This window comes from Palaemon carinicauda, chromosome 29 (assembly GCF_036898095.1).
Source record: "Palaemon carinicauda isolate YSFRI2023 chromosome 29, ASM3689809v2, whole genome shotgun sequence".
Lineage (NCBI taxonomy): Eukaryota > Metazoa > Arthropoda > Malacostraca > Decapoda > Palaemonidae > Palaemon > Palaemon carinicauda.
In genome coordinates this window covers 73,800,547-73,822,756 of record NC_090753.1, presented here as the reverse complement: position 1 = coordinate 73,822,756, position 22,210 = coordinate 73,800,547, and the positions used below count along the sequence as shown (strand labels likewise).

General features: G+C 45.3%; 1 protein-coding gene across 1 annotated transcript in view; it reads left to right on the top strand.

The window, feature by feature from the left end:
• Nucleotides 1-22,210, top strand: part of LOC137622828 (T-complex protein 1 subunit gamma-like) — a 65,887-nt gene that overhangs the window by 6,335 nt on the left and 37,342 nt on the right. Inside the window, exons 4-6 of the mRNA XM_068353408.1 lie at nt 6,779-6,933; nt 9,530-9,716; nt 19,136-19,324. Of these exons, the coding sequence (XP_068209509.1) occupies nt 6,779-6,933; nt 9,530-9,716; nt 19,136-19,324 (531 nt within the window). The remainder of the gene's footprint in view (nt 1-6,778; nt 6,934-9,529; nt 9,717-19,135; nt 19,325-22,210) is intronic.

Here is a 22,210-nt window from a genome sequence, read left to right as displayed (position 1 = left end):
TATGAAGGTTGCGGGTGTGCCCACCAGCGCCAACTATCGGCCAGATACCGCATATGCATGTAAACAAGCCTCAATTCTTCTCTGTCGACAAGACGTACCCTTACTCGCTGTATAACCTGGAGTTTTTCAACAGACTTGGTGAAGTACTTCATTTTGGTTTGAGCTTTCGCAGTGCAGGTGTTTTATCCTCAACTTAAACTCTTGAACTCTTTTTTGGACAGATTTAATTGTTGATGACTTTGGATTGTTTTTTGGACTTTCTTTGACTTTTTCAAAATGGCTGACCCTTCTCAAATTCCTAGATTTCGTAAGTGTAATGCTAGGTATTGCAATAGGCGTCTTCCGAAGGCCTCTCTCGACCCACATACTGTGTGTTCTAATTGTCGGGGTAAAACCTGTCAATTAGGAGATCGGTGTGAGGAGTGCGTGGGCCTTTGGGAATTCGATTGGCTCGAATATGACAAGTATTCTCGTAAGCTAGAGAGAGATAGGGTGAGGAGAAGTTCCTCTAGATCGGTAGATTTAACCTCTCCCCATGCCCCTGAACCTAATCCTTCCCCTGTAGTAGTTGTGCCTGAACCCTCTACTAGCACCCAGGAACCATCAATGCGGGATATGTTACGTGCCATTCATGCTTTGGGCGAAAGAGTTGAGTCGTTAGCTACAGATCGTAATCAACTCATGGCTGACGTTAAAGAGCTAAAGTGTCAGAGTGCCACAGCGGAAAATCGTGGGAAAGTGATTAGTGCGCAAAGTGTTTTCAGTGTTGCGACCGAGGGTTCGTCTGTTCGTGCCTGTCGTTCGCCTAGTCCGGGACCTCTTGCAAGCTCCCAAGCCCAGGGGAGAAGTAGTGTCGTACGACTTATGGGTTCGAGAGGCCTTGATCAGCGAACAGACGTTCCCTCTATGGTAACAGGCGTGTCTCATCAAGACCGCCCCTACCATAAGACGAGAGAGACCATTTTCTCCTCGTCATCCGAAGGCTTTTCGCATAAGAAACCGTGGAGCAAGGTTTCAAGGCCCTTGAAGCGAAAGTCGGTCCCTTCAGGACAGGTCCAGCGTCCTGGTTGTAGCCATTGGGACAGCTCTGACCCTTTGCAGTCATCGGAAGACTGCTCGCCGCCTAAGCAGAAACGTTACACAGGCTCCGAGAGTCTTGGTATAGGCAAGGTTTTGCAGTCTCAAGGCGTTACCCTCGTCGTTTACCGCACCCATTCCCGTTGATCCTAAATGGGTTGTACTGCAAGACATACAGATCAAGCTCGCCTCCCTTATGGAAGACTATTCTGCTGAAAAGGTTCACGATGATCCTCGCCGCTTAGCTAATCGAGATCCTGGCCTTCAGCCGCCAAAACGAGCCTTTGCTCGTCCTGTTGACGTTGGCGTTACTAAGTTACGTCAGTCACGCTTTGTAGAGCCTCACTCGATGCAGTCCCGTGTTGACTTTCAGCCGCATATGGACGTTCAGCCGCTTCCTAATGCTCTTGTTGACGTTCAGGACGTTCGCCAACCAGCGGAGTTGACTTGTTTTGACGCTGAGCGTCAAACACCGCAGTCAAGAGTTGTTTTGACTGCTCAGTCTAGGCAGTCAAGGCAGTCTCAAGTTGACGTCGAGCGTCTTCCCGCTCCTGTTGTTGTTGACAGTCAGGCTGTTAAGCAGTTACATGACGTAGTGTCCTGGACTGCTACTGATGCACCAGTGCGTGTGGACTCTGCGTGTCAAGCATTGCCAACCCCTTTGCTTGTTACTCAGCAGTTGTCGGACGAAGATCCTTCAGATGAGGACGTTGCTGATCCTCATCATGATGATCATCCTTCAGATGTAGACGAACCTAGGACGGTTCCTCCTTCGATGGATTTTAAGAAAGTCATGTTAATTTTCAAGGAGCTTTTTCCCGATCACTTTGTTACCGTTGCTCCTCGTTCGCCACCGTCTGAGTTTGCTCTAGGCTTACCTGCTAACATGCCAGCCTTTACTAAGCTAGTGCTTTCTCGCTCTTCCAAGAGGGCTTTACGACTTTTAGGCGACTGGTTGGATACCAGGAGGAGTTTGGGGAAGACGGCCTTTGCCTTCCCTCCTTCAAAGCTCTCGTCTAGATCGAGCGTCTGGTATGCCACGGGAGAAGTTCTCGGCTTGGGAGTCCCTGCCTCTGCCCAGGGTGACTTCTCAAGCCTCGTAGACTCTCCCCGCCGCCTAGCCATGAGACGCTCGAAGATTAGTTGGTCCTCCTCGGACCTTGACCATCTGCTTAAAGGCGTATACAGGGCCTTTGAAGTATTCAACTTCCTTGACTGGTCATTAGGAGCTTTAAGTAGGAAAATCTCGTCTGCTGACAGAGATGTTTCCTTACTTATCATGTCATGTATGGAAAAAGCCATCCGCGATGGTTCCAATGAGCTTGCCTCCACTTTTACGTCGGGAGTCTTAAAGAAGCGAGATTCCCTTTGCTCTTTTCTTTCGCCAGGAGTTACTCCCTGTCAGAGATCAGAACTGCTCTTTGCTCCCTTATCAACGTCATTGTTTCCGCAACAATTAGTTAAGGATATAGCTTCTTCGCTTGTGCAGAAGGACACCCATGACTTGATGGCGTCCTCTGCTCGCAAAGGGACTCCTTCTACATCCTTTGCTGTAAGACCCAGGATCGAGACTCCGGCATCCAGATTTATCCCGCCCTTTCGTGGCAGAGCTCCCAGCAGGGGAAGCGCTCGTGCCGAGGGAAAGAGAGGTAAGAAGAGAGGAGCCAAGTCCTCACGTGGCAGAGTCTGACTGCCCACAGCCTCAGACAGCGGTAGGAGCCAGATTGAAGAGCTTCTGGCAGGCCTGGGAGAAGAGGGGCGCAGACCAAGAGTCTGTCCGGTTGCTCAGAGAGGGGTACAAAATTCCGTTTGTACGCAAACCTCCTCTAGTGACAACTCCCATAGACCTCTCTCCCAGGTACCGAGAGGAGTCAAAGAGACAAGCCCTAAACCAAGAAGTGTCTCTGTTGCTAGAGAAGGGAGCGGTGGTGAAAGTCTCGGACCTTCAATCACCGGGGTTTTACAACCGTCTCTTCCTAGTCCCAAAGAAGACAGGAGGTTGGAGACCGGTGCTAGACGTCAGTGCGCTCAACGTTTTTGTTACGAAAACAAAGTTCACTATGGAGACCACGAAGTCCGTCTTAGCAGCGGTCAGAAAGGGAGACTGGATGATCTCTCTCGACCTACGAGATGCGTACTTCCACATTCCTATACACCCAGATTCCCAACCGTTTCTGAGGTTTGTTTTCAGGTATGTGGTATACCAGTTTCGGGCCCTGTGCTTTGGCCTCAGTCCTGCTCCTCTCGTGTTTACGAGGCTCATGAGGAATGTGGCAAAATTCCTCCATTTATCGGGAATCCGAGCCTCCCTGTACTTGGACGACTGGCTTCTCAGGGCATCGTCCAGTCATCGCTGTCTGCAGGATCTTCATTGGACGTTGGATCTGACCAAGGAATTGGGACTTTTGGTCAACCTAGAAAAGTCCCAGCTGATCCCATCCCAAACTATTCTATATTTAGGGATGGAGATTCGCAGTCCAGTTTTTCGGGCTTTTCCGTCTGCCACCCGAATAGATCAAGCCCTGCTTGAAGTCCAACTAATGCTGAAGAGAGAACGGTGCTCAGTCAGGAATTGGATGAGTCTCGTAGGAACTCAATCATCCCTGGAGCAGTTTGTCTCGCTAGGAAGACTACACCTTCGGCCTCTCCAGTTCCATCTAGCCTTTCACTGGAACAAGGACAAGACGTTAGAGACGGTATCAATCCCGGTCTCCGAACCAGTAAAGGCATGCCTGGAATGGTGGAACAGCAATATCAGTCTGAGAGAGGGACTATCCCTAGCAGTTCAGAACCCAAACCACGTATTGTTCTCAGACGCGTCGGATTTGGGTTGGGGTGCGACCCTGGACGGTCGGGAATGCTCAGGTCTGTGGACCTCAAGTCAGAAGAGCATGCACATCAACGGCAGGGAGCTATTGGCAGTCCACTTGGCCTTGATGAAATTCGAAAGTCTCCTTCGAAACAAAGTGGTAGAGGTCAACTCCGACAATACCACAGCTTTGTCGTACATCTCCAAGCAAGGAGGCACACACTCCTTCACGCTGTACGAGATCGCAAGGGACCTGCTCATTTGGTCAAGAAATCGAGGCATCTCCCTGTTAACGAGATTTATCCAGGGCTACTTGAACGTCTTGGCAGACTGTCTCAGTCGGAGGGGTCAGGTGATTCCCACGGAATGGACCCTCCACAAGGACGTGTGCAAGAGTCTGGGCGACTTGGGGTCAACCCACCATAGACCTCTTTGCCACCTCGATGACCAAGAGACTTCCAATCTATTGCTCTCCAGTCCCAGATCCAGAAGCAATACACATAGATGCATTTCTACTAGATTGGTCTCATCTGGACTTAGGCTATATGCATTCCCACCATTCAAGATTGTCAACAAGGTACTGCAGAAGTTCGCCTCTCACGAAGGGACAAGGTTGACGTTGGTTGCTCCCCTCTGGCCCGCGAGAGAGTGGTTCACCGAGGTACTTCGATGGCTGGTAGACTTTCCAAGAAGTCTTCCTCTAAGGGTAGATCTATTACGTCAGCCCCACGTAAAGAATGTTCATCAAAGCCTCCCCCGCTCTTCGTCTGACTGCCTTCAGACTATCGAGAGAGACTCAAGAGCTCGAGGCTTTTCGAAGGAGGCAGCCAGTGCGATTGCAAGAGCGAGGAGAGCTTCTACCATTAGAGTATACCAGTCGAAGTGGGAAGTCTTTCGAGACTGGTGCAAGTCAGCATCTGTGTCCTCGTCCAGTACCTCTGTAGCCCAAATCGCAGATTTTCTTTTACATCTGAGAAATGTTCGCTCCCTCTCAGCTCCAACGATTAAGGGCTACAGGAGCATGTTGGCTTCGGTCTTTCGTCATAGAGGCTTAGATCTTTCCAACAATAAAGATCTCCAAGATCTCCTTAGGTCTTTCGAGACCTCTAAGGAACGTCGTTTGGCAACTCCTAGATGGAACTTAGACGTGGTCCTAAGGTTCCTCATGTCAGACAGGTTTGAGCCATTACATTCAGCCTCCCTGAAGGATCTCACCCTCAAGACACTTTTCCTAGTGTGCTTAGCTTCGGCTAAAAGGGTCAGTGAACTTCATGCCTTCAGTAAGAACATCGGCTTTTCTACAGAAAAAGCCACTTGTTCACTTCAACTTGGTTTCCTGGCCAAAAATGAACTGCCTTCTCATCCTTGGCCTAAATCTTTTGATATTCCTTGCTTATCAGAGATCGTAGGCAACGAACTGGAAAGAGTGCTCATGTCCCTGTTAGAGCTCTTAAGTTCTACTTAGCCCGTACTAACTCCTTACGAGGTAGATCTGAGGCATTATGGTGCTCAGTTAAGAAACCATCATTGCCTATGTCAGAGAATGCTTTGTCATATTTTATCAGATTTTTAATACGAGAGGCTCATTCTCACTTGAATGAGAAAGACCGATGTTTGCTTAAGGTTTAAGACGCACGAAGTAAGAGCTATAGCAACCTCCGTGGCCTTCAAGCAAAATAGATCTCTGCAAAGTATTATGGACGCGACCTTTTGGAGAAGCAAGTCAGTATTCGCGTCATTTTACTTAAAAGATGTCCAGACTCTTTACGAGGACTGCTACACACTGGGTCCATTCGTTGCAGCGAGTGCAGTAGTGGGTGAGGGTTCTACCACACACATTACCCTAATTCCAATATCCTTTTTAATCTGTCTCTTGAAATGTTTTTAATCTTGTTTTTTTGGGTTGTACGGAAGGCTAAGAAGCCTTTCGCATCCTGGTTGATTTGGCGGGTGGTCAAAGTCTTTTCTTGAGAGCGCCCAGATTAGGGGTTTGATGAGGTCCTGTTGTATGGGTTGCAGCCCTTGATACTTCAGCTCCTGGGAGTCTTTCAGCATCCTAAGAGGATGGCTGGGGCTTCGTGAGGAAGACAGACTAACAAGGCAGAGTAATCGTCTAAGTCAACTTCCTTACCAGGTACCTATATATTTGGGTTTTGTTATGTTATAACTGTCAAAAACTCTAAGCATATACGCTGTAAAACTTAATTAACTCTGGTCTCTACCCACCACCATGGGTGTGAATCAGCTATTATATATACACCGGCTAAGTTAAATATTTAAAAATGATATTTTAATTATAAAATAAATTTTTGAATATACTTACCCGGTGAATATATAAATTAAAGGCCCTCCCTTCCTCCACCAATAGAGACGCAGCGGGACGAGAAGAATTGAGGCTTGTTTACATGCATATGCGGTATCTGGCCGATAGTTGGCGCTGGTGGGCACACCCGCAACCTTCATAGCGATCGCTCGCGAGTTTTTGTGTGTTTTTCTGTCGAGCCGCTGGAGCAGCAGCTATTATATATTCACCGGGTAAGTATATTCAAAAATTTATTTTATAATTAAAATATCATTTTTTTAAAATTGCTCTAACAGCCTTAATTTTTGTCATAGAGAGGTCAGGTTGGTCTCATTCTCTTGGAAAATGCCTGAACTTTTTCAATAAATTATCAAAAATATGAAAAAAAAAAATTTTATAGCATTTTTTTGCAAGGACGTACCGGTACGTCCATGGGGGTAAAGGGATTGGTTTTGTGAAACGTACCAGTACGTCCTTTGGGGGTAAAAGGTTTAATTCAGTAGCTGTAAGATTTTTTTTCCTATTTTTTTCATGTGAGAGACGCATGCCATCTAATGTTTTGTTGAAATCAAGATTCATCAACTTTACAGGTGGGTGATGGGACAACAAGCGTTGTGATTCTCGCGGGTGAAATGCTAACCGTGGCAGAGCAGTATTTGCAGCACAAGATGCATCCCGTTGTCATCATCCAGGCCTTTAGTCAGGCCCTTGAGGATGCTATTAATGCCCTCTACGAACAGTTGTGGTATGTATGTTCTCGTAGTTTTTATCATTCGTAGCCGTACATTTCATCTATCTGGAAGATTCAAAACACTTATTTTGGCATTACTAAACACACAATAAAGGTTCCGAACACAAGAACGCATGTTGGTATCACGTTGCTATAGAAGGAATGTTGGGAGATGCGTAGGTAGTGGTAGTGGTGGGGGGGGGGGGTGCAGTAGGCATAATAGCGGGCAGTACAGTAGTCGGATGTAGAATGGCACCTCATAACGGGGTATGTTGAGGAAGGAGAAGACTATTTGGTAAGGGACTTCTGATAGTGGTTTTAACACGCCCCAGTTGCTATACCGACACCCTATAAGGGTGAGCGAGCTGGGTATATTCCTGGCATTCCATGCAACTTTTTTCTCTGGTATATTTAGCAGTATTTATACCTTAGAAATGGTGCTATAAGGAGCATTTCACAGAGCTACACAGGTTGAGCCCAGAAATTACACTTGTTTTCCATTTTGTGCTTTTTACATCTTTGTTCTCATCTGGTTCAGATTTGATTTTATCTTTATGGAGTTGGTGACCTCAGTAGTCATTTACATCTTCATTCTCATCTTGCGCATGTTGAAAATTGTGTTTATTCTTATGCAGATGCAAACTTTTGAGTCATTTATATAGGGTTACTGTTAATCATGTTTTCAATGAGTGGCCAATCAAAAATTTTCTGTTTGATTGTACGATGCTTTGTTGTTGGGCAACCATAGCTCATGCGCACGGAGCAAGATGACTTTTGCGCTCTTGCTCACATCTTATCCCCACAACACTTCTGGTTGCGAAGTGAAGAGGTTCTGCTCTCGCTTCCTCTCTAAGATCAAGCCTTTTGTGTACATCCTGCTTACCCTTTTAGTGTTTAGTGCTCTTGACTTGCGTTTTTCCTTTATTCACGGTCAATTGAGTGACTGTTCATTATCTCCAATTTATGAGTGAATGCTTGTGTCTTGTAAATCTCGGTATTTATATTCTTGGCCATGACAGGATAGCGACTATTGTGGCATCCTTATGAGCCAGGCAGACTTAGCACACATCCTTCTTGTCCCTCTTGCCTAGTCGAGAGGTGTTCAAAGGAATCACCACGTAAGTACTGTAGTGAGTGGATTTCCTCCCAATGGGAGAGATATTTTTCTCCTCAAGGAAACTTACGAGATTTTTACTTTTCTGCATCTCCTCCCAGCGGGAGTTAGAGACGAATTTCCTTCTATGCGGCGAGAACCTCCCTTTAGTTTTTCATGTCGTAATTTCTCTAAAACTTCAATAGGCAACACACACAATATCCAGAATAGTGTCAACTTTGCACAGTGAGACCTTGAGCCAGCACCTGTTAAAGATTCTTGCCTTGAGGCAGGTCCCCGCACATCAACCATTATTATGTAAACAGGCTTGTTCAAAAAGATGTTCCGGTTAGAAGGACTCCAGAGTTGTGAGACAGCTTTCCCCTTCAGTCATGAAGCAACCGTATTGGAAGAGGAAAGGTTGCAATCCCCAACACATTCTCACGAATTAGGTTTGCCTTATAACTAAAGGGGCTTAAGCTTAGGTCTCCTCAACAGAAGCTTAAGATAAGGATGCTCGGACCACACCTGCTGCGTCCACACGCCAAAGGTTCCTAAACCTATGCAATCCTTTTTGCTTATCCTATACTTCCTTACCTACTAGAGTAGGACAATCATGGAAATTACTGCTCTCTCTGATTCATTCATCACTGCCATCACTGCACGTGATGATGACAAGATCTTCAGCTATGGCCTAATGACATTTTCTTTTGTTCCCAATAGTTTCTTTATCTTCTGTACCCAGTGTTTACAAAAACCAGAATGATGAGGAGTGTTGGTATAAAAAATTGCTACAATTATTACTAGAATATTAATGGCAAAATCTCGGGTACTGTAGTGTATATATTAGATCATTCTTTGGATGTTCCGGCGTCAATGACCTTAGATGTCAGGATGCCTGAAAACTTTAAATCAATCAATCTTTGGATGTTAGTAGTAAAGAATATTTCCCAGGTGATCATCAGTCCTTAGATTTTTGAAAGTAAAAAGTCCTTCAGGCTTTTTATAGCACCTAGGAACTTTTTTTAGGCCATTGTCTTATATTAAACCTGAAACCTTTGCTCTTAGGTAGGTATGATGCCATATGTAAAGAATATACTGTATAGCCCTCAATGAAAAATTTCAGCCCAGTTTTCATTTTTTTATTTTTTTGATGTCAAGGAAACTATTTTTCTGAAATTTAAATTATTTCCATGATTCTATATACCTATACTTTAAGCTTATTGTGTGAAATAACTTTAAGGAGTACAATAAGTTTTAATTTTTATTCTTTGATGTTAAGAAAACTATTTTTTTCTGAAATTTAAATTATTTCCATGATTCTATATACCTATACTTTAAGCTTATTGTGTGAAATAACTTTAAGGAGTACAATAAGTTTTAATTTTTATTCTTTGATGTTAAGAAAACTATTTTTTTCTGAAATTTAAATTATTCCCATGATTCTATATACCTATACTTTAAGCTTATTGGTGTGAAATAACTTTAAGGAGTACAATACTTAATTTATCATGACAGCGTCCCAGTTGACCTGAATAATGAGCAGCAGGTGATCGATGTCCTGAAGTCTTGCATTGGTACAAAGTTCTTGGGCCAGTATGCAGATATGGCCTGCTCCATTGCTCTCAAGGCAGTCCGGACAATTACTACGGAGAAGGATGGGTATAAGGAAATTGATTTGAAGAAGTGGGCCAGAATTGAAAAGGTAAAAAATAGGGTTTGATTTGAGAGGGGCTTACTAATTACGTTTGAGTTTGTCTTTTGTTTTTATTAACTTTTCCTAATGAAATTTTAGGCCATGCATGTCTATGAAGATCACATAAGGATAGATGGATGAGCTACCTAATGCAGTACTGTGTTTGTATCTGAGTGTGTTTTATGGTGAAACACACACACACACACACACTCTCTCTCTCTCTCTCTCTCTCTCTCTCTCTCTCTCTGATACTATAAAAGAAAAAGAGCATGGAATAGATTGAAAATATTATTAAAAACTGTAGTCAACCACATAGGATTAAAACATTTTGAGTAAGAACATTGTTTGGGCTTCCAAACTTTTACTGTACTTTCAGCCTACTTCCTTTCCCTTATTTTATTTTTAGATAATGACCTTACAATTTAATTGGATTATGCATTTTCCAGAAGAAATGATAGTCAGAAACTTGATTACGGAAAAGCTTGGAATGCATTGAATCATAACAAACAAACAAACCCCCAGGCTATTTGGAACTTTGCAACCCTTAACCCCCAGGGGCTATTTTTTTTTCAAGCACATTTTGCAATATATGTTTTTTAGATAGCTCTAACATCCTTAATTTTTGTCTTAGAGAGGTCAGGTTGGTCTCATTCTCTTGGAAAATGCCTGAATTTTTTCAAAATATTATCCAAAATATGAAAAAAAAAATATAAATAGCATTTTTTTGCAAGGACGTACCGGTACGTCCATGGGGGTAAAGGGATGAGTTTTGAGAAACGTACAGTACCAGTACGTCCTCTGGGGGTAAAAGGGTTAAGCTTGTCTCATTATTTCTTTAGCCACTTAATGCTCTCCCATAATTTTTCCTATTATTATTATTTTTACTATTATTAATTGCTAAATTACCACCCTACTTGGAAAAGGAGGATGCTATAAGCCCAAGGGCTCCAATTAGGTATATCAAATATATCATAGGGTAGGATTTTGTGAAAAAAATCCATGATTTGTCTTGTATTGCTAATCTGGTTTTAGTTTTTGATAAATAACTTGTGTGTTGTGTTCTGAATTTATTGTACCTTATTCATAACCTTGCAAATGCAACCTTTCTTTATTATCTAACATGGTAGATACAGTGTTGTATCTAATTTTAGGGCTACTTGTGGACTTGCAAATAGATGAAATGGGCTATAATTATGATGGAAAGGTGCTTTTTTTAATTTGAAATTTCCCATAATTGTGATGAGAAGGGTAATTGTCCACTCCAGGAAGTTTATAAAGTTTTGTCAGGTTAATGCTCTTAAAAAATATAGTAACGCTTTCTTGGTCATGTAATTGCTCGTTTTTTATTTGCAACACCCACGACGTGGCCCGCTGAAGTATTGATGTGTGTGCAATAGTTTATACTTGCAAAATTTGAATTTCCATCTATCCCTAACAGTTTAGCAGTACCTGAATGAAACCCTGTGTGATGCTTTTACTCCTGGTTAACTGTGACATTGTATTTCGACAGGGATGTCATAGCCGGCCGGCCCCTTGAGAAGTGAGTTAATGAATCTTAATGTTTCATAGTTAACTTTAAGGAACTTCAGGTCATGTATCCTTGTTGGTACTTTTGATATGTGCATTTGTAGCACACTTTAGACGGCAATAAATGTCCCTACACTGTACCATAGAATTTCAATGTTGTATTGCTACCTGCCCTCTACTTTTCATGTGTTTCCAATGACCCTTTCCCACTCATCTGTATACCGTCATAAACATTCTCTCTCTCTCTCTCTCTCTCTCTCTCTCTCTCTCTCTCTCTCTCTCTCCTCTCTCTCTCTCCTCTCTCTCTCTCTCTCTCTCTTCTTTTTACTGGTACAGCATTGGATTTATTTTACATTAAAAAGAGGCTATAAAATCATATAGATATGTAATTTTAAATATTTAACTTAGCCAGTGAATATATAATAGCTGACGTCTCCGGCGGCTCGACAGAAAAACACAAAAACTCGCGAGCGATCGCTATGAAGGTTGCGGGTGTGCCCACCAGCGCCAACTATCGGCCAGATACCGCATATACATGTAAACAGCTCCAATTCTTCTCTGTCGGTCTGATCGACAAGGTGTTCCATTACTCGCTGTTAACCTGGAGTTTTTCAACAGTCTTGGTGAAGTACTTCCTTTTGGTTTGAGCTTTCGCAGTGCAGGTGTTTTATCTTCAACTTAAACTCTTGAACTCTTTTTTGGATATATTTAATTGTTGATGACTTTGGATTGTTTTTTGGACTTTCTTTGACTTTTCAAAATGGCTGACCCTTCTCCAATTCCTAGATTTCGTAAATGTAATGCTAGGGATTGCAATAAGCGTCTTCCAAAGGCCTCTCTCGACCCACATACTGTGTGTTCTAATTGTCGGGGTAAAACCTGTCAATTAGGAGATCGGTGTGATGAGTGCGTGGGCCTTTCGGAATTCGATTGGCTTGAGTTTGACAAGTATTCTCGTAAGCTAGAGAGAGATAGGGTGAGGAGAAGTTCCTCTAGATCGTTAGAATTTTCCTCCTCCCATGCCCCTGAACCTAATCCTTCCCCAGTAGTAGTTGTGCCTGAACCCTCTACTAGCACTCAGGAACCATCAATGCGGGATATGTTACGTGCCATTCATGCTTTGGGCGAGAGAGTTGAGTCGTTAGCTACGGACCGTAATCAACTCATGGCGGACGTAAAAGAGTTAAAGTGTCAGAGTGCCACATTAGAAAATCGTGGGAAAGTGATTAGTGCGCAAAGTGTTATCAGTGTTGCGACCGAGGGTTCGTCTGTTCGTGCCTGTCGTTCGCCTAGTCCGAGACCTCTTGCAAGCTCCCAAGCCCCAGGGAGAAGTAATGTCGTAGGACTTATGGGTTCGAGAGGCTTTAACCAACGAACAGACGTTCCCTCTATGGTTTCAGGCGTGTCTCGTCAAGACCGCCCCTACCATAAGACGAGCGAGAGGGTTTTCTCCTCGTCATCCGAATGCTTATCGCGTAAGAAACCGTGGAGCAAGGTTTCGAGACCCTTAAAGCGAAAGTCAGTCCCTTCAGGACAGGTCCAGCGTCCTGGTTGTAGCCATTGGGACAGCTCTGACCCTGTGCAGTCATCGGAAGACTGCTCGCCGCCTAAACAGAAGCGTAACACAGGCTCCGAGAGTCTTAGTGTAGGCAATGTTTTGCAGTCACAGACGTTACCCTCGTCTCTTACCGCACCCATTCCCGTTGATCCTAAATGGGTTGTACTGCAAGACATGCAGAATAAGCTTGCCTCTCTTATGGAGGACTATTCTGCTGAAAAGGTTCACGATGATCCTCGCCGCTTAGCTGATCGAGATCCTGGCCGTGAGCCGCCCAAACGAGCCTTTGCTCGTCCTGTTGACGTTGACGTTACAAAGTCACGTCAGTCACGTTTTGTAGAGCCTCACTCGATGCAGTCCCGTGTTGACTTTCAGCCGCTTGTGGACGTTCAGCCGCTGCCGCATGCTCTTGTTGACGTTCAGGACGTTCGCTAACCAGCGAAGTTGACTTGTTTTGACGTTGAGCGTCAAGCACCGCAGTCAAGAGTTGTTTTGACTGCTCAATCTAGGCAGTCAAGGCAGTCTCGAGTTGACGTCGAGCGTCCTCCCGCTCCTGTTGTTGTTGCTAGTCAGTCTGTTAAGCAGTAACATGACGTAGCGTCCTGGACTGCTACTGATGCTCCTGTGCGTGTGGACTCTGCTTGTCAAGCATTGCCACCAAGGCAGGTCTCTCCCTTGCTTGAGACTCAGCAGTTATCGGACGAAGCTCCTTCAGATGAGGACGTTGCTGATCCTCATCCTGATGATAATCCTTCAGATGTAGATGAACCTAAGGCGGTTCCTCCTTCGATGGATTTCAAGAAGATCATGGTGATTTTCAAGGATCTTTTTCCAGATCACTTTGTTGCTGTTGCTCCTCATTCGCCTCCGTCTGAGTTTGCTCTAGGTTTAGCTGCTACCAAGCCAGCCTTTACTAAGCTAGTGCTTTCTCGCTCTTCTAAGAGGGCTTTACGTCTTCTAGGCGACTGGTTGGATACCAGGAGGAGTTTGGGAAAGACGGCCTTTGCCTTCCCTCCTTCTAAGCTTGCTTCTAGATCGAGCGTCTGGTATAACACGGGAGAAGTTCTCGGCTTGGGAGTCCCTGCCTCTGCCCAGGGTGACTTCTCAAGCCTCGTAGACTCTCCCCGTCGCCTGGCCATGAGACGCTCGAAGATTTGTTGGTCCTCCTCGGACCTTGACCATCTGCTTAAAGGCGTATACAGAGCCTTTGAAGTGTTTAACTTTCTTGACTGGTCATTAGGAGCTTTAAGTAGGAAGATCTCGTCTGCCGACCAAGATGTTTCCTTACTTATCATGTCCTGTATGGATAAAGCCATCCGCGATGGCTCCAATGAGCTCGCCTCCACCTTTACGTCGGGAGTCTTAAAGAAGAGAGAAACCCTTTGCTCTTTCCTTTCGGCAGGAGTTACTCCCTGTCAGAGATCGGAACTGCTCTATGCTCCCTTATCAGCGGCCTTGTTTCCACAACAGCTGGTTAAGGATATAGCTGCTTCGCTTGTGCAGAAGGATACCCATGACCTGATGGAGTCCTCTGCTCGCAAAGGGGCTCCTTCTTCATCCTTTGCTGTGAGACCCAGGATCGAGACTCCTGCGTCTAGATTTATCCCGCCCTTTCGTGGCAGAGCTCCCAGAAGGGGAAGTTCTCGTGCCGAGGGAAAGAGAGGTAAGAAGAGAGGAGCCAAGTCCTCCCGTGGCAGAGTCTGACTGCCCACAGCCTCAGACTGCGGTAGGTGCCAGATTGAAGAGCTTCTGGCAGGCCTGGGAGAAGAGGGGTGCAGACCAAGAGTCTGTTCTGTTGCTCAGAGAGGGGTACAAAATACCATTTGTACGCAAACCTCCTCTAGTAACAACTCCCATAGACCTCTCTCCCAGGTACCGAGAGGAGTCAAAGAGACAAGCCCTAAATCAAGAAGTGTGTCTGTTGCTAGAGAAGGGAGCGGTGGTGAAAGTCTCGGACCTTCAATCACCGGGGTTTTACAACCGTCTCTTCCTAGTCCCAAAGCATACAGGAGGTTGGAGGCTGGTGCTAGACGTCAGTGCGCTCAACGTTTTTGTTACAAAAACAAAATTCACGATGGAGACCACGAAGTCCGTCTTAGCAGCGGTCAGAGAGGGAGACTGGATGGTCTCTCTCGACCTACGAGATGCGTATTTCCACATTCCTATACACCCGGATTCCCAACCGTTTCTGAGGTTTGTTTACAGGAATGTGGTGTACCAGTTTTGAGCCCTGTGCTTTGGCCTCAGTCCTGCTCCTCTCGTGTTTACGAGGCTCATGAGGAATGTGGCAAAATTCCTCCATCTATCGGGAATCCGAGCCTCCCTGTTCTTGGATGACTGGCTTCTCAGAGCATCGTCCAGTCATCGCTGTCTGCAGGATCTACATTGGACGTTGGGTCTGGCCAAGGATTTGGGACTTTTGGTCAACCTAGAAAAGTCCCAACTGATCCCATCCCAGACTATTCTATATTTGGGGATGGAGATTCGCAGTCCAGTTTTTCGGGCTTTTCCGTCTGCCACCCGAATAGAACAAGCCCTGCTCAAACTCCAACTAATGCTGAAAAGAGAACGTTGTTCAGTCAGGAGTTGGATGAGTCTCGTAGGGACTCTCTCATCCCTGGAGCAGTTTGTTTCGCTAGGGAGACTACACCTTCGGCCTCTCCAGTTCCATCTAGCCTTTCACTGGAACAAGGACAAGACGTTAGAGACGGTATCAATCCCAGTCTCCGAACCAGTAAAGGCATGCCTGGAATGGTGGGACAGCAATATCAGTCTGAGAGAGGGACTATCCCTAGCAGTCAAGAACCCAAACCACGTGTTGTTCTCAGACGCGTCGGATTTGGGTTGGGGTGCGACCCTGGACGGTCGGGAATGCTCGGGTCTGTGGACCTCAAGTCAGAAGAGCATGCACATCAACGGCAAGGAGCTATTAGCAGTCCACTTGCCCTTGATGAAATTCGAAAGCATTCTTCGAAACAAAGTGGTAGAGGTCAACTCAGACAACACCACAGCTTTGGCGTACATCTCCAAGCAAGGAGGCACACACTCCCACACGCTGTACGAGATCGCAAGGGACCTTCTCATATGGTCAAGAAATCGAGGCATCTCCCTGTTGACGAGATTCATCCAGGGGGACTTGAACGTCTTGGCAGACTGTCTCAGTCGGAGGGGTCAGGTGATACCCACGGAATGGACCCTCCACAAGGACGTGTGCAAGAGTCTTTGGGCGACTTGGGGTCAACCCACCATGGACCTCTTTGCCACCTCGTTGACCAAAAGGTTACCGATCTATTGCTCACCAGTCCCAGATCCAGAGGCGATCCACATAGACGCGTTTCTACTGGATTGGTCTCATCTGGACTTATATGCATTCCCACCATTCAAGATAGTCAACAAGGTACTGCAGAAGTTCGCCTCTCACGAAGGGACAAGGTTGACGTTGGTTGCTCCCCTCTGGCCCGCGAGAGAGTGGTTCACCGAGGTACTTCAATGGCTGGTAGACATTCCAAGAAGTCTTCTTCTAAGGGTAGATTTCTTATGTCAGCCCCACGTAAAGAATGTTCATCAAAGCCTCCCCGCGCTTCGTCTGGCTGCCTTCAGACTATCGAGAGATTCTCAAGTGCTCGAGGCTTTTCGAAGGAGGCAGCCAGTGCGATTACGAGAGCTAGGAGAGCTTCTACCATCAGAGTATACCAGTCGAAGTGGGAAGTCTTTCGAGACTGGTGCAAGTCAGCATCTGTGTCCTCTTCCAGTACCTCTGTAGCCCAAATCGCAGATTTTCTTTTACATCTGAGAAATGTTCGCTCCCTCTCAGCTCCCACGATTAAGGGCTACAGGAGCATGTTGGCTTCGGTCTTTCGTCATAGAGGCTTAGATCTTTCCAACAATAAAGATCTCCAAGATCTCCTTAAGTCTTTCGAGACCTCTAAGGAACGTCGTTTGACAACTCCTGGATGGAACTTAGACGTGGTCCTAAGGTTCCTCATGTCAGACAGGTTTGAGCCATTACATTCAGCCTCCCTGAAGGATCTCACCCTCAAGACGCTTTTCCTAGTGTGCTTGGCTTCGGCTAAAAGGGTCAGTGAACTTCATGCCTTCAGTAAGAACATCGGCTTTTCTACAGAAAAAGCCACATGTTCACTTCAACTTGGTTTCCTGGCCAAAAATGAACTGCCTTCTCGTCCTTGGCCTAAGTCCTTTGATATACCTTGCCTGTCAGAAATCGTAGGCAACGAACTTGAAAGAGTGCTGTGTCCAGTTAGAGCTCTTAAGTTCTACTTAGCTCGTACTAAGTCCTTACGAGGTGGATCTGAGGCATTATGGTGCTCAGTTAAGAAACCATCATTGCCTATGTCAAAGAATGCTTTGTCATATTTTATCTTATTTTTAATACGAGAGGCTCATTCTCACTTGAATGAAAAAGACCGATGCTTGCTTAAGGTTAAGACGCACGAAGTAAGAGCTATAGCAACTTCCGTGGCCTTTAAGCAAAATAGATCTCTGCAAAGTATTATGGACGCGACCTTTTGGAGAAGCAAGTCGGTATTCGCGTCATTTTACTTAAAAGATGTCCAGACTCTTTACGAGGACTGCTACACACTGGGTCCATTCGTTGCAGCGAGTGCAGTAGTGGGTGAGGGTTCTACCACTACATTCCCTTAATTCCAATATCCTTTTAATCTGTCTCTTGAAATGTTTTTAATCTTGTTTTTGGGTTGTATGGAAGGCTAAGAAGCCTTTCGCATCCTGGTTGATTTGGCGGGTGGTCAAATGTCATTTCTTGAGAGCGCCCAGATTAGGGGTTTGATGAGGTCCTGTTGTATGGGTTGCAGCCCTTGATACTTCAGCTCCTGGGAGTCTTTCAGCATCCTAAGAGGATCGCTGGGCTTCGTGAGGAAGACAGACTAACAAGGTAGAGTAATCGTCTAAGTCAACTTCCTTACCAGGTACCTATATATATTTGGGTTTTGTTATGATATAACTGTCAAAAACTCTAAGCATATACACTGTAAACTTTATTAATTCTGGTCTCTACCCACCACCATGGGTGTGAATCAGCTATTATATATTCACCGGCTAAGTTAAATATTTAAAAATGATATTTTAATTATAAAATAAATTTTTGAATATACTTACCCGGTGAATATATAAATTAAAGGCCCCCCCTTCCTCCCCGATAGAGACCCAGCGGGATGAGAAGAATTGGAGCTGTTTACATGTATATGCGGTATCTGGCCGATAGTTGGCGCTGGTGGGCACACCCGCAACCTTCATAGCGATCGCTCGCGAGTTTTTGTGTTTTTCTGTCGAGCCGCCGGAGACGTCAGCTATTATATATTCACCGGGTAAGTATATTCAAAAATTTATTTTATAATTAAAATATCATTTTTCCTTTTGAAACCTGTTAAATTTATACTTCCTTTGCTGGTAAGTTTCAATTCTGTGATTTTTCTGTTTTTAATTTTTTTTTTCTTTTACAATCTTTCCAAGATTTTTTATGTAGGATCTAGTCTGTAGAAAGTACTCCTTTGAAGTTTAGATTATTAGTTTTATTTAATAATAAAAAGAGGAGTTTAGTCATCCTTATAATTGTAAGGTATCTATAAATTTTTTACCTTATTCATATATTCTAGGTGTGCAGCCTCATTACCCTCATGGGTACAATATTCATTTTGACGTACAGCATTTAAGTTTTTTTTTTTTTTATAATTATTGTGCAGTGGTTCATATTAAGATATCTAAATTGCTGCAATAATTTTCTGGTAAAGATATCAATTTCTTTGTATATTTTAGCAACATTTATAATTTCAAATTAATTATGAAACCATATAAAACCTGAATCGCCTAATATGCAGAGATGGCATATGCTTTTCATGTTAAATAGGCTGGTTTTGTTGTTGCAAATTCATCCATTCAGAAGATTATATAGGTTACTAAACTCAATGCATATGGGCTGTGCTATTTGCAAACTCGTGAATGACTTAGGCTCAAATTTATAGAATTTGAGTCATTTGTACTCTGAGGTTGAAAGTTCAGAGATTTGAAACCAAGGTAGAAGAAAGGATCCAGGAACAGGAAAGTAGAAGATTAAAAGGAATTTAACTTTAGATTGAAAGCAATAAAACCATAAGTTCCTTTTAGCATAAGACACTTTCTTGTTGCATTATTAATCTTTCCGAGTTCTGATAATGATAGGTCATAGTTTTATTCTGATTTGTGATTTCATTGAGGCCAGGAAAGATTGTTTTTAATACACTATTACCGAATGTTAGGTGGTATTTTATATACTGTATAGGTAATTTAAGATTATTCCTTCTTCCAATGACTTTAAATTTCTCTTCAGGTGATCGGTGGAACAATTGAAGAATGTTGCGTTCTGGATGGCATAATGGTGAACAAAGATATCACCCACCAGAAAATGAGGAGGAGGATTGAAAACCCTCGCATCATCCTCCTGGATTGTGCCCTGGAATTCAAGAAGGGAGAGTCGCAAACAGATGTTGAAATCACTGAAGAAATGGACTTCACAAGGGTATTTTGAAGACAAACTTCTGCATTCAGATCTAGAATTGATAAAGATATCCTGTCATATTTCTTGTCGGATCTCTTGATAGTAAGATAGTATTTTCAATATTAACCTTACCCGATGATCATGTAGCTGTCAACTCCGTTGCCCGACAGAAATCTACGGACGGGATACGCCAGCGATCGCTATACAAGAGGGGGGTGTACTCACCAGCGCCATCTGTGGTCAGGTACTCCTGTACTTCTTGTCAACACCACCTCAATTTTTCCTCTGTCGTGCCGCCGGCAAGACCTACATGGATACGCTGTTGATTTTGGAGTCTTTGTTCACGGTTTTGGTGAAGTATTTGCTCTAAAATTTAGCCTTCGCTATACAGGAAGATTTTCCCTTAGCTTAGATAGCTTTTGGAATTAATTTGATTTATTGGTTGCTGCAGACGATGCAGTCTCAGCTTGCGGCTTTGATGCAGGAGTATAAGGCAGAGAAGGTTAACACCCCTCCTCCTGCGAGCGCTCCTCCACCTCTGCGCAGTCCTTCCTGCCAGACGCATGTTCTTGAGGCTCCTCCTGCTTCCATGCGTGAGCTGCCGCATCGGGAGTTGCCAGGTACCAGCACTATGCAGCAACCTCCTCTACCCATGAGGCAGGAGCCTCATGCTATGCGGCAACCTCCTCAACCCTTGAGGCAGGAGCCTCATGCTATGCGGCAACCTCCTCTACCCATGAGGCAGCAGCCTCATGCTATGCGGCAACCTCCTCAACCCTTGAGGCAGGAGCCTCTCTCTGCGCAGCAACCTCCTCAACCATTGAGGCAGGAGCAACCCTTGAGGCAGGAGCCTCATGCTATGAGGCAGCCTCCTCAATGCATGCAGCACGAGCCTCTTACCATGCAGCAGCCGCATTCTTCGCAGCATGAGCCTCATCCCATGCAGCATGAGCCTCATGCCTTCCAGCATTCGCTTCTGACCACTTCGCTTGCTCCTCAGACCACCGCAGAACCTCCCTCACTACAGCCCTCTGCCTTTGTCATTGCCAGCCCTCAGTCTTTTCAGCAGAGACATGATGATGGATCCGCTAGTTCGCATGCACCCGTTCTGCAGGATTCAACCATTCAGCCTGCCACGCTACCTTTACCTCTCGCTACTCAACTCTCAGGCGATGAGGTTTCTGAGGATGAAGCTGCTCACCTGGGTGATCCTACATCTGATGTGGAAGGACACAAGTCTTTGCCGCCTTCCTTAGACTTTCGCAAGGTCCTGGCTCTGTTCAGAGAGTTGTACCCTGAACACTTCGTGTCTGCAACCCCTCGTTCTCCTCCCTCCGAGTTTTCTCAAGGCATGCAGCCTACTACGTCTGCCTACACCAAGCTTGTCCTCGCCAGATCTTCAAGGAGAGCTTTGAGGGTTTTAGGGGATTGGTTGCAGTCCAAGCAGCAACTAGGAAGGACCTCTTTTGTGTTTCCTCCTCCTAAACTGGCTTCTAAGTCGGGCGTCTGGTATGCCACGGGAGAGGAACCTGGCTTGGGGGTCCCTGCCTCTGCCCAGGCCGACTTCTCAAGTTTGGTTGACTCTCCCCGCAGGTCGGCTATGAGGCGCTCGAAGGTCAGCTGGACCTTTTCTGATCTGGACCACTTGATGAAGGGAGTCTTTCGCGCCTTCGAAATTTTTAACTTTCTCGATTGGTGCCTGGGGGCCTTAAGCAGGAAGACGGCTCCTTCTGACAAAGACTCGGCCATGCTTATCATGTCCAGTATGGACAAAGCAATTCGCGATGGTTCTGGCGAACTTGTTTCTATTTTTGTCTCAGGAGTCCTCAAGAAAAGGGAACATCTATGCTCCTTCTTATCGACTGGTATCACCCCTTGCCAGAGGTCAGAGTTACTGTTTGCTCCTCTCTCCAAGTTCCTGTTTCCAGAGGAGTTAATCAAAGGGATGGCTGCGGCTCTTATCCAGAAAGATACGCATGACCTCATGGCTTCTTCAGCACGTAAGGCTAAAACCTTACCTTCCGTGCCGAGATCTTACCGCACCCCTGTGGCTGATACACCTGCTACCAGATTCATTCCGCCCTTTCGTGGCAGAGCCTCCAGTAGAGAAAGTACCCGTGCTGACAGTCACCGGGGCAAGTCCAAGAAAGGTGCCAAGTCCACGAAAAAAAGCTTTGACTTCCTTCCTCTCCAGACAGCTGTAGGAACCAGACTCAAGACCTTCTGGCAAGCCTGGGAGAACCGAGGTGCAGACGCTCAGTCTGTCAAGTGGCTAAGGGAGGGATACAGAATTCCGTTCTGCCGCAATCCCCCTCTGACCACATCTCCCATCAACCTCTCTCCCAACTACAAGGAGAAGGACAAGAGGCTAGCGTTACAACAAGAGGTGTCGCTCCTGCTACAGAAGGAGGCAGTGGTGATAGTTCGGGACCATCAATCCCCGGGCTTTTACAACCGTCTCTTCCTGGTGGCCAAGAAGACAGGAGGTTGGAGACCGGTGCTGGACGTCAGTGCGCTCAATGCTTATGTCACCAAGCAGACGTTCACAATGGAGACGACAAAGTCGGTCCTAGCAGCGGTCAGGCAGGAGGACTGGATGGTCTCGTTAGATCTGAAAGACGCCTACTTTCACGTTCCCATCCATCCAGACTCCCAACCTTTTCTGAGATTCGTCTTTGGAGAGGTTGTGTACCAGTTCCAAGCCCTGTGCTTTGGCCTGAGCACGGCACCTCTTGTGTTTACGCGACTGATGAGGAATATTGCGAAATTCCTTCACTTGGCAGACATCAGAGCCTCCCTTTATTTAGACGACTGGCTTTTAAGAGCTCCCACAAGTCGTCGCTGTCTGGAGAGTCTCAGATGGACTTTGGATTTGACCAAGGAACTGGGCCTCTTGGTCAATTTAGA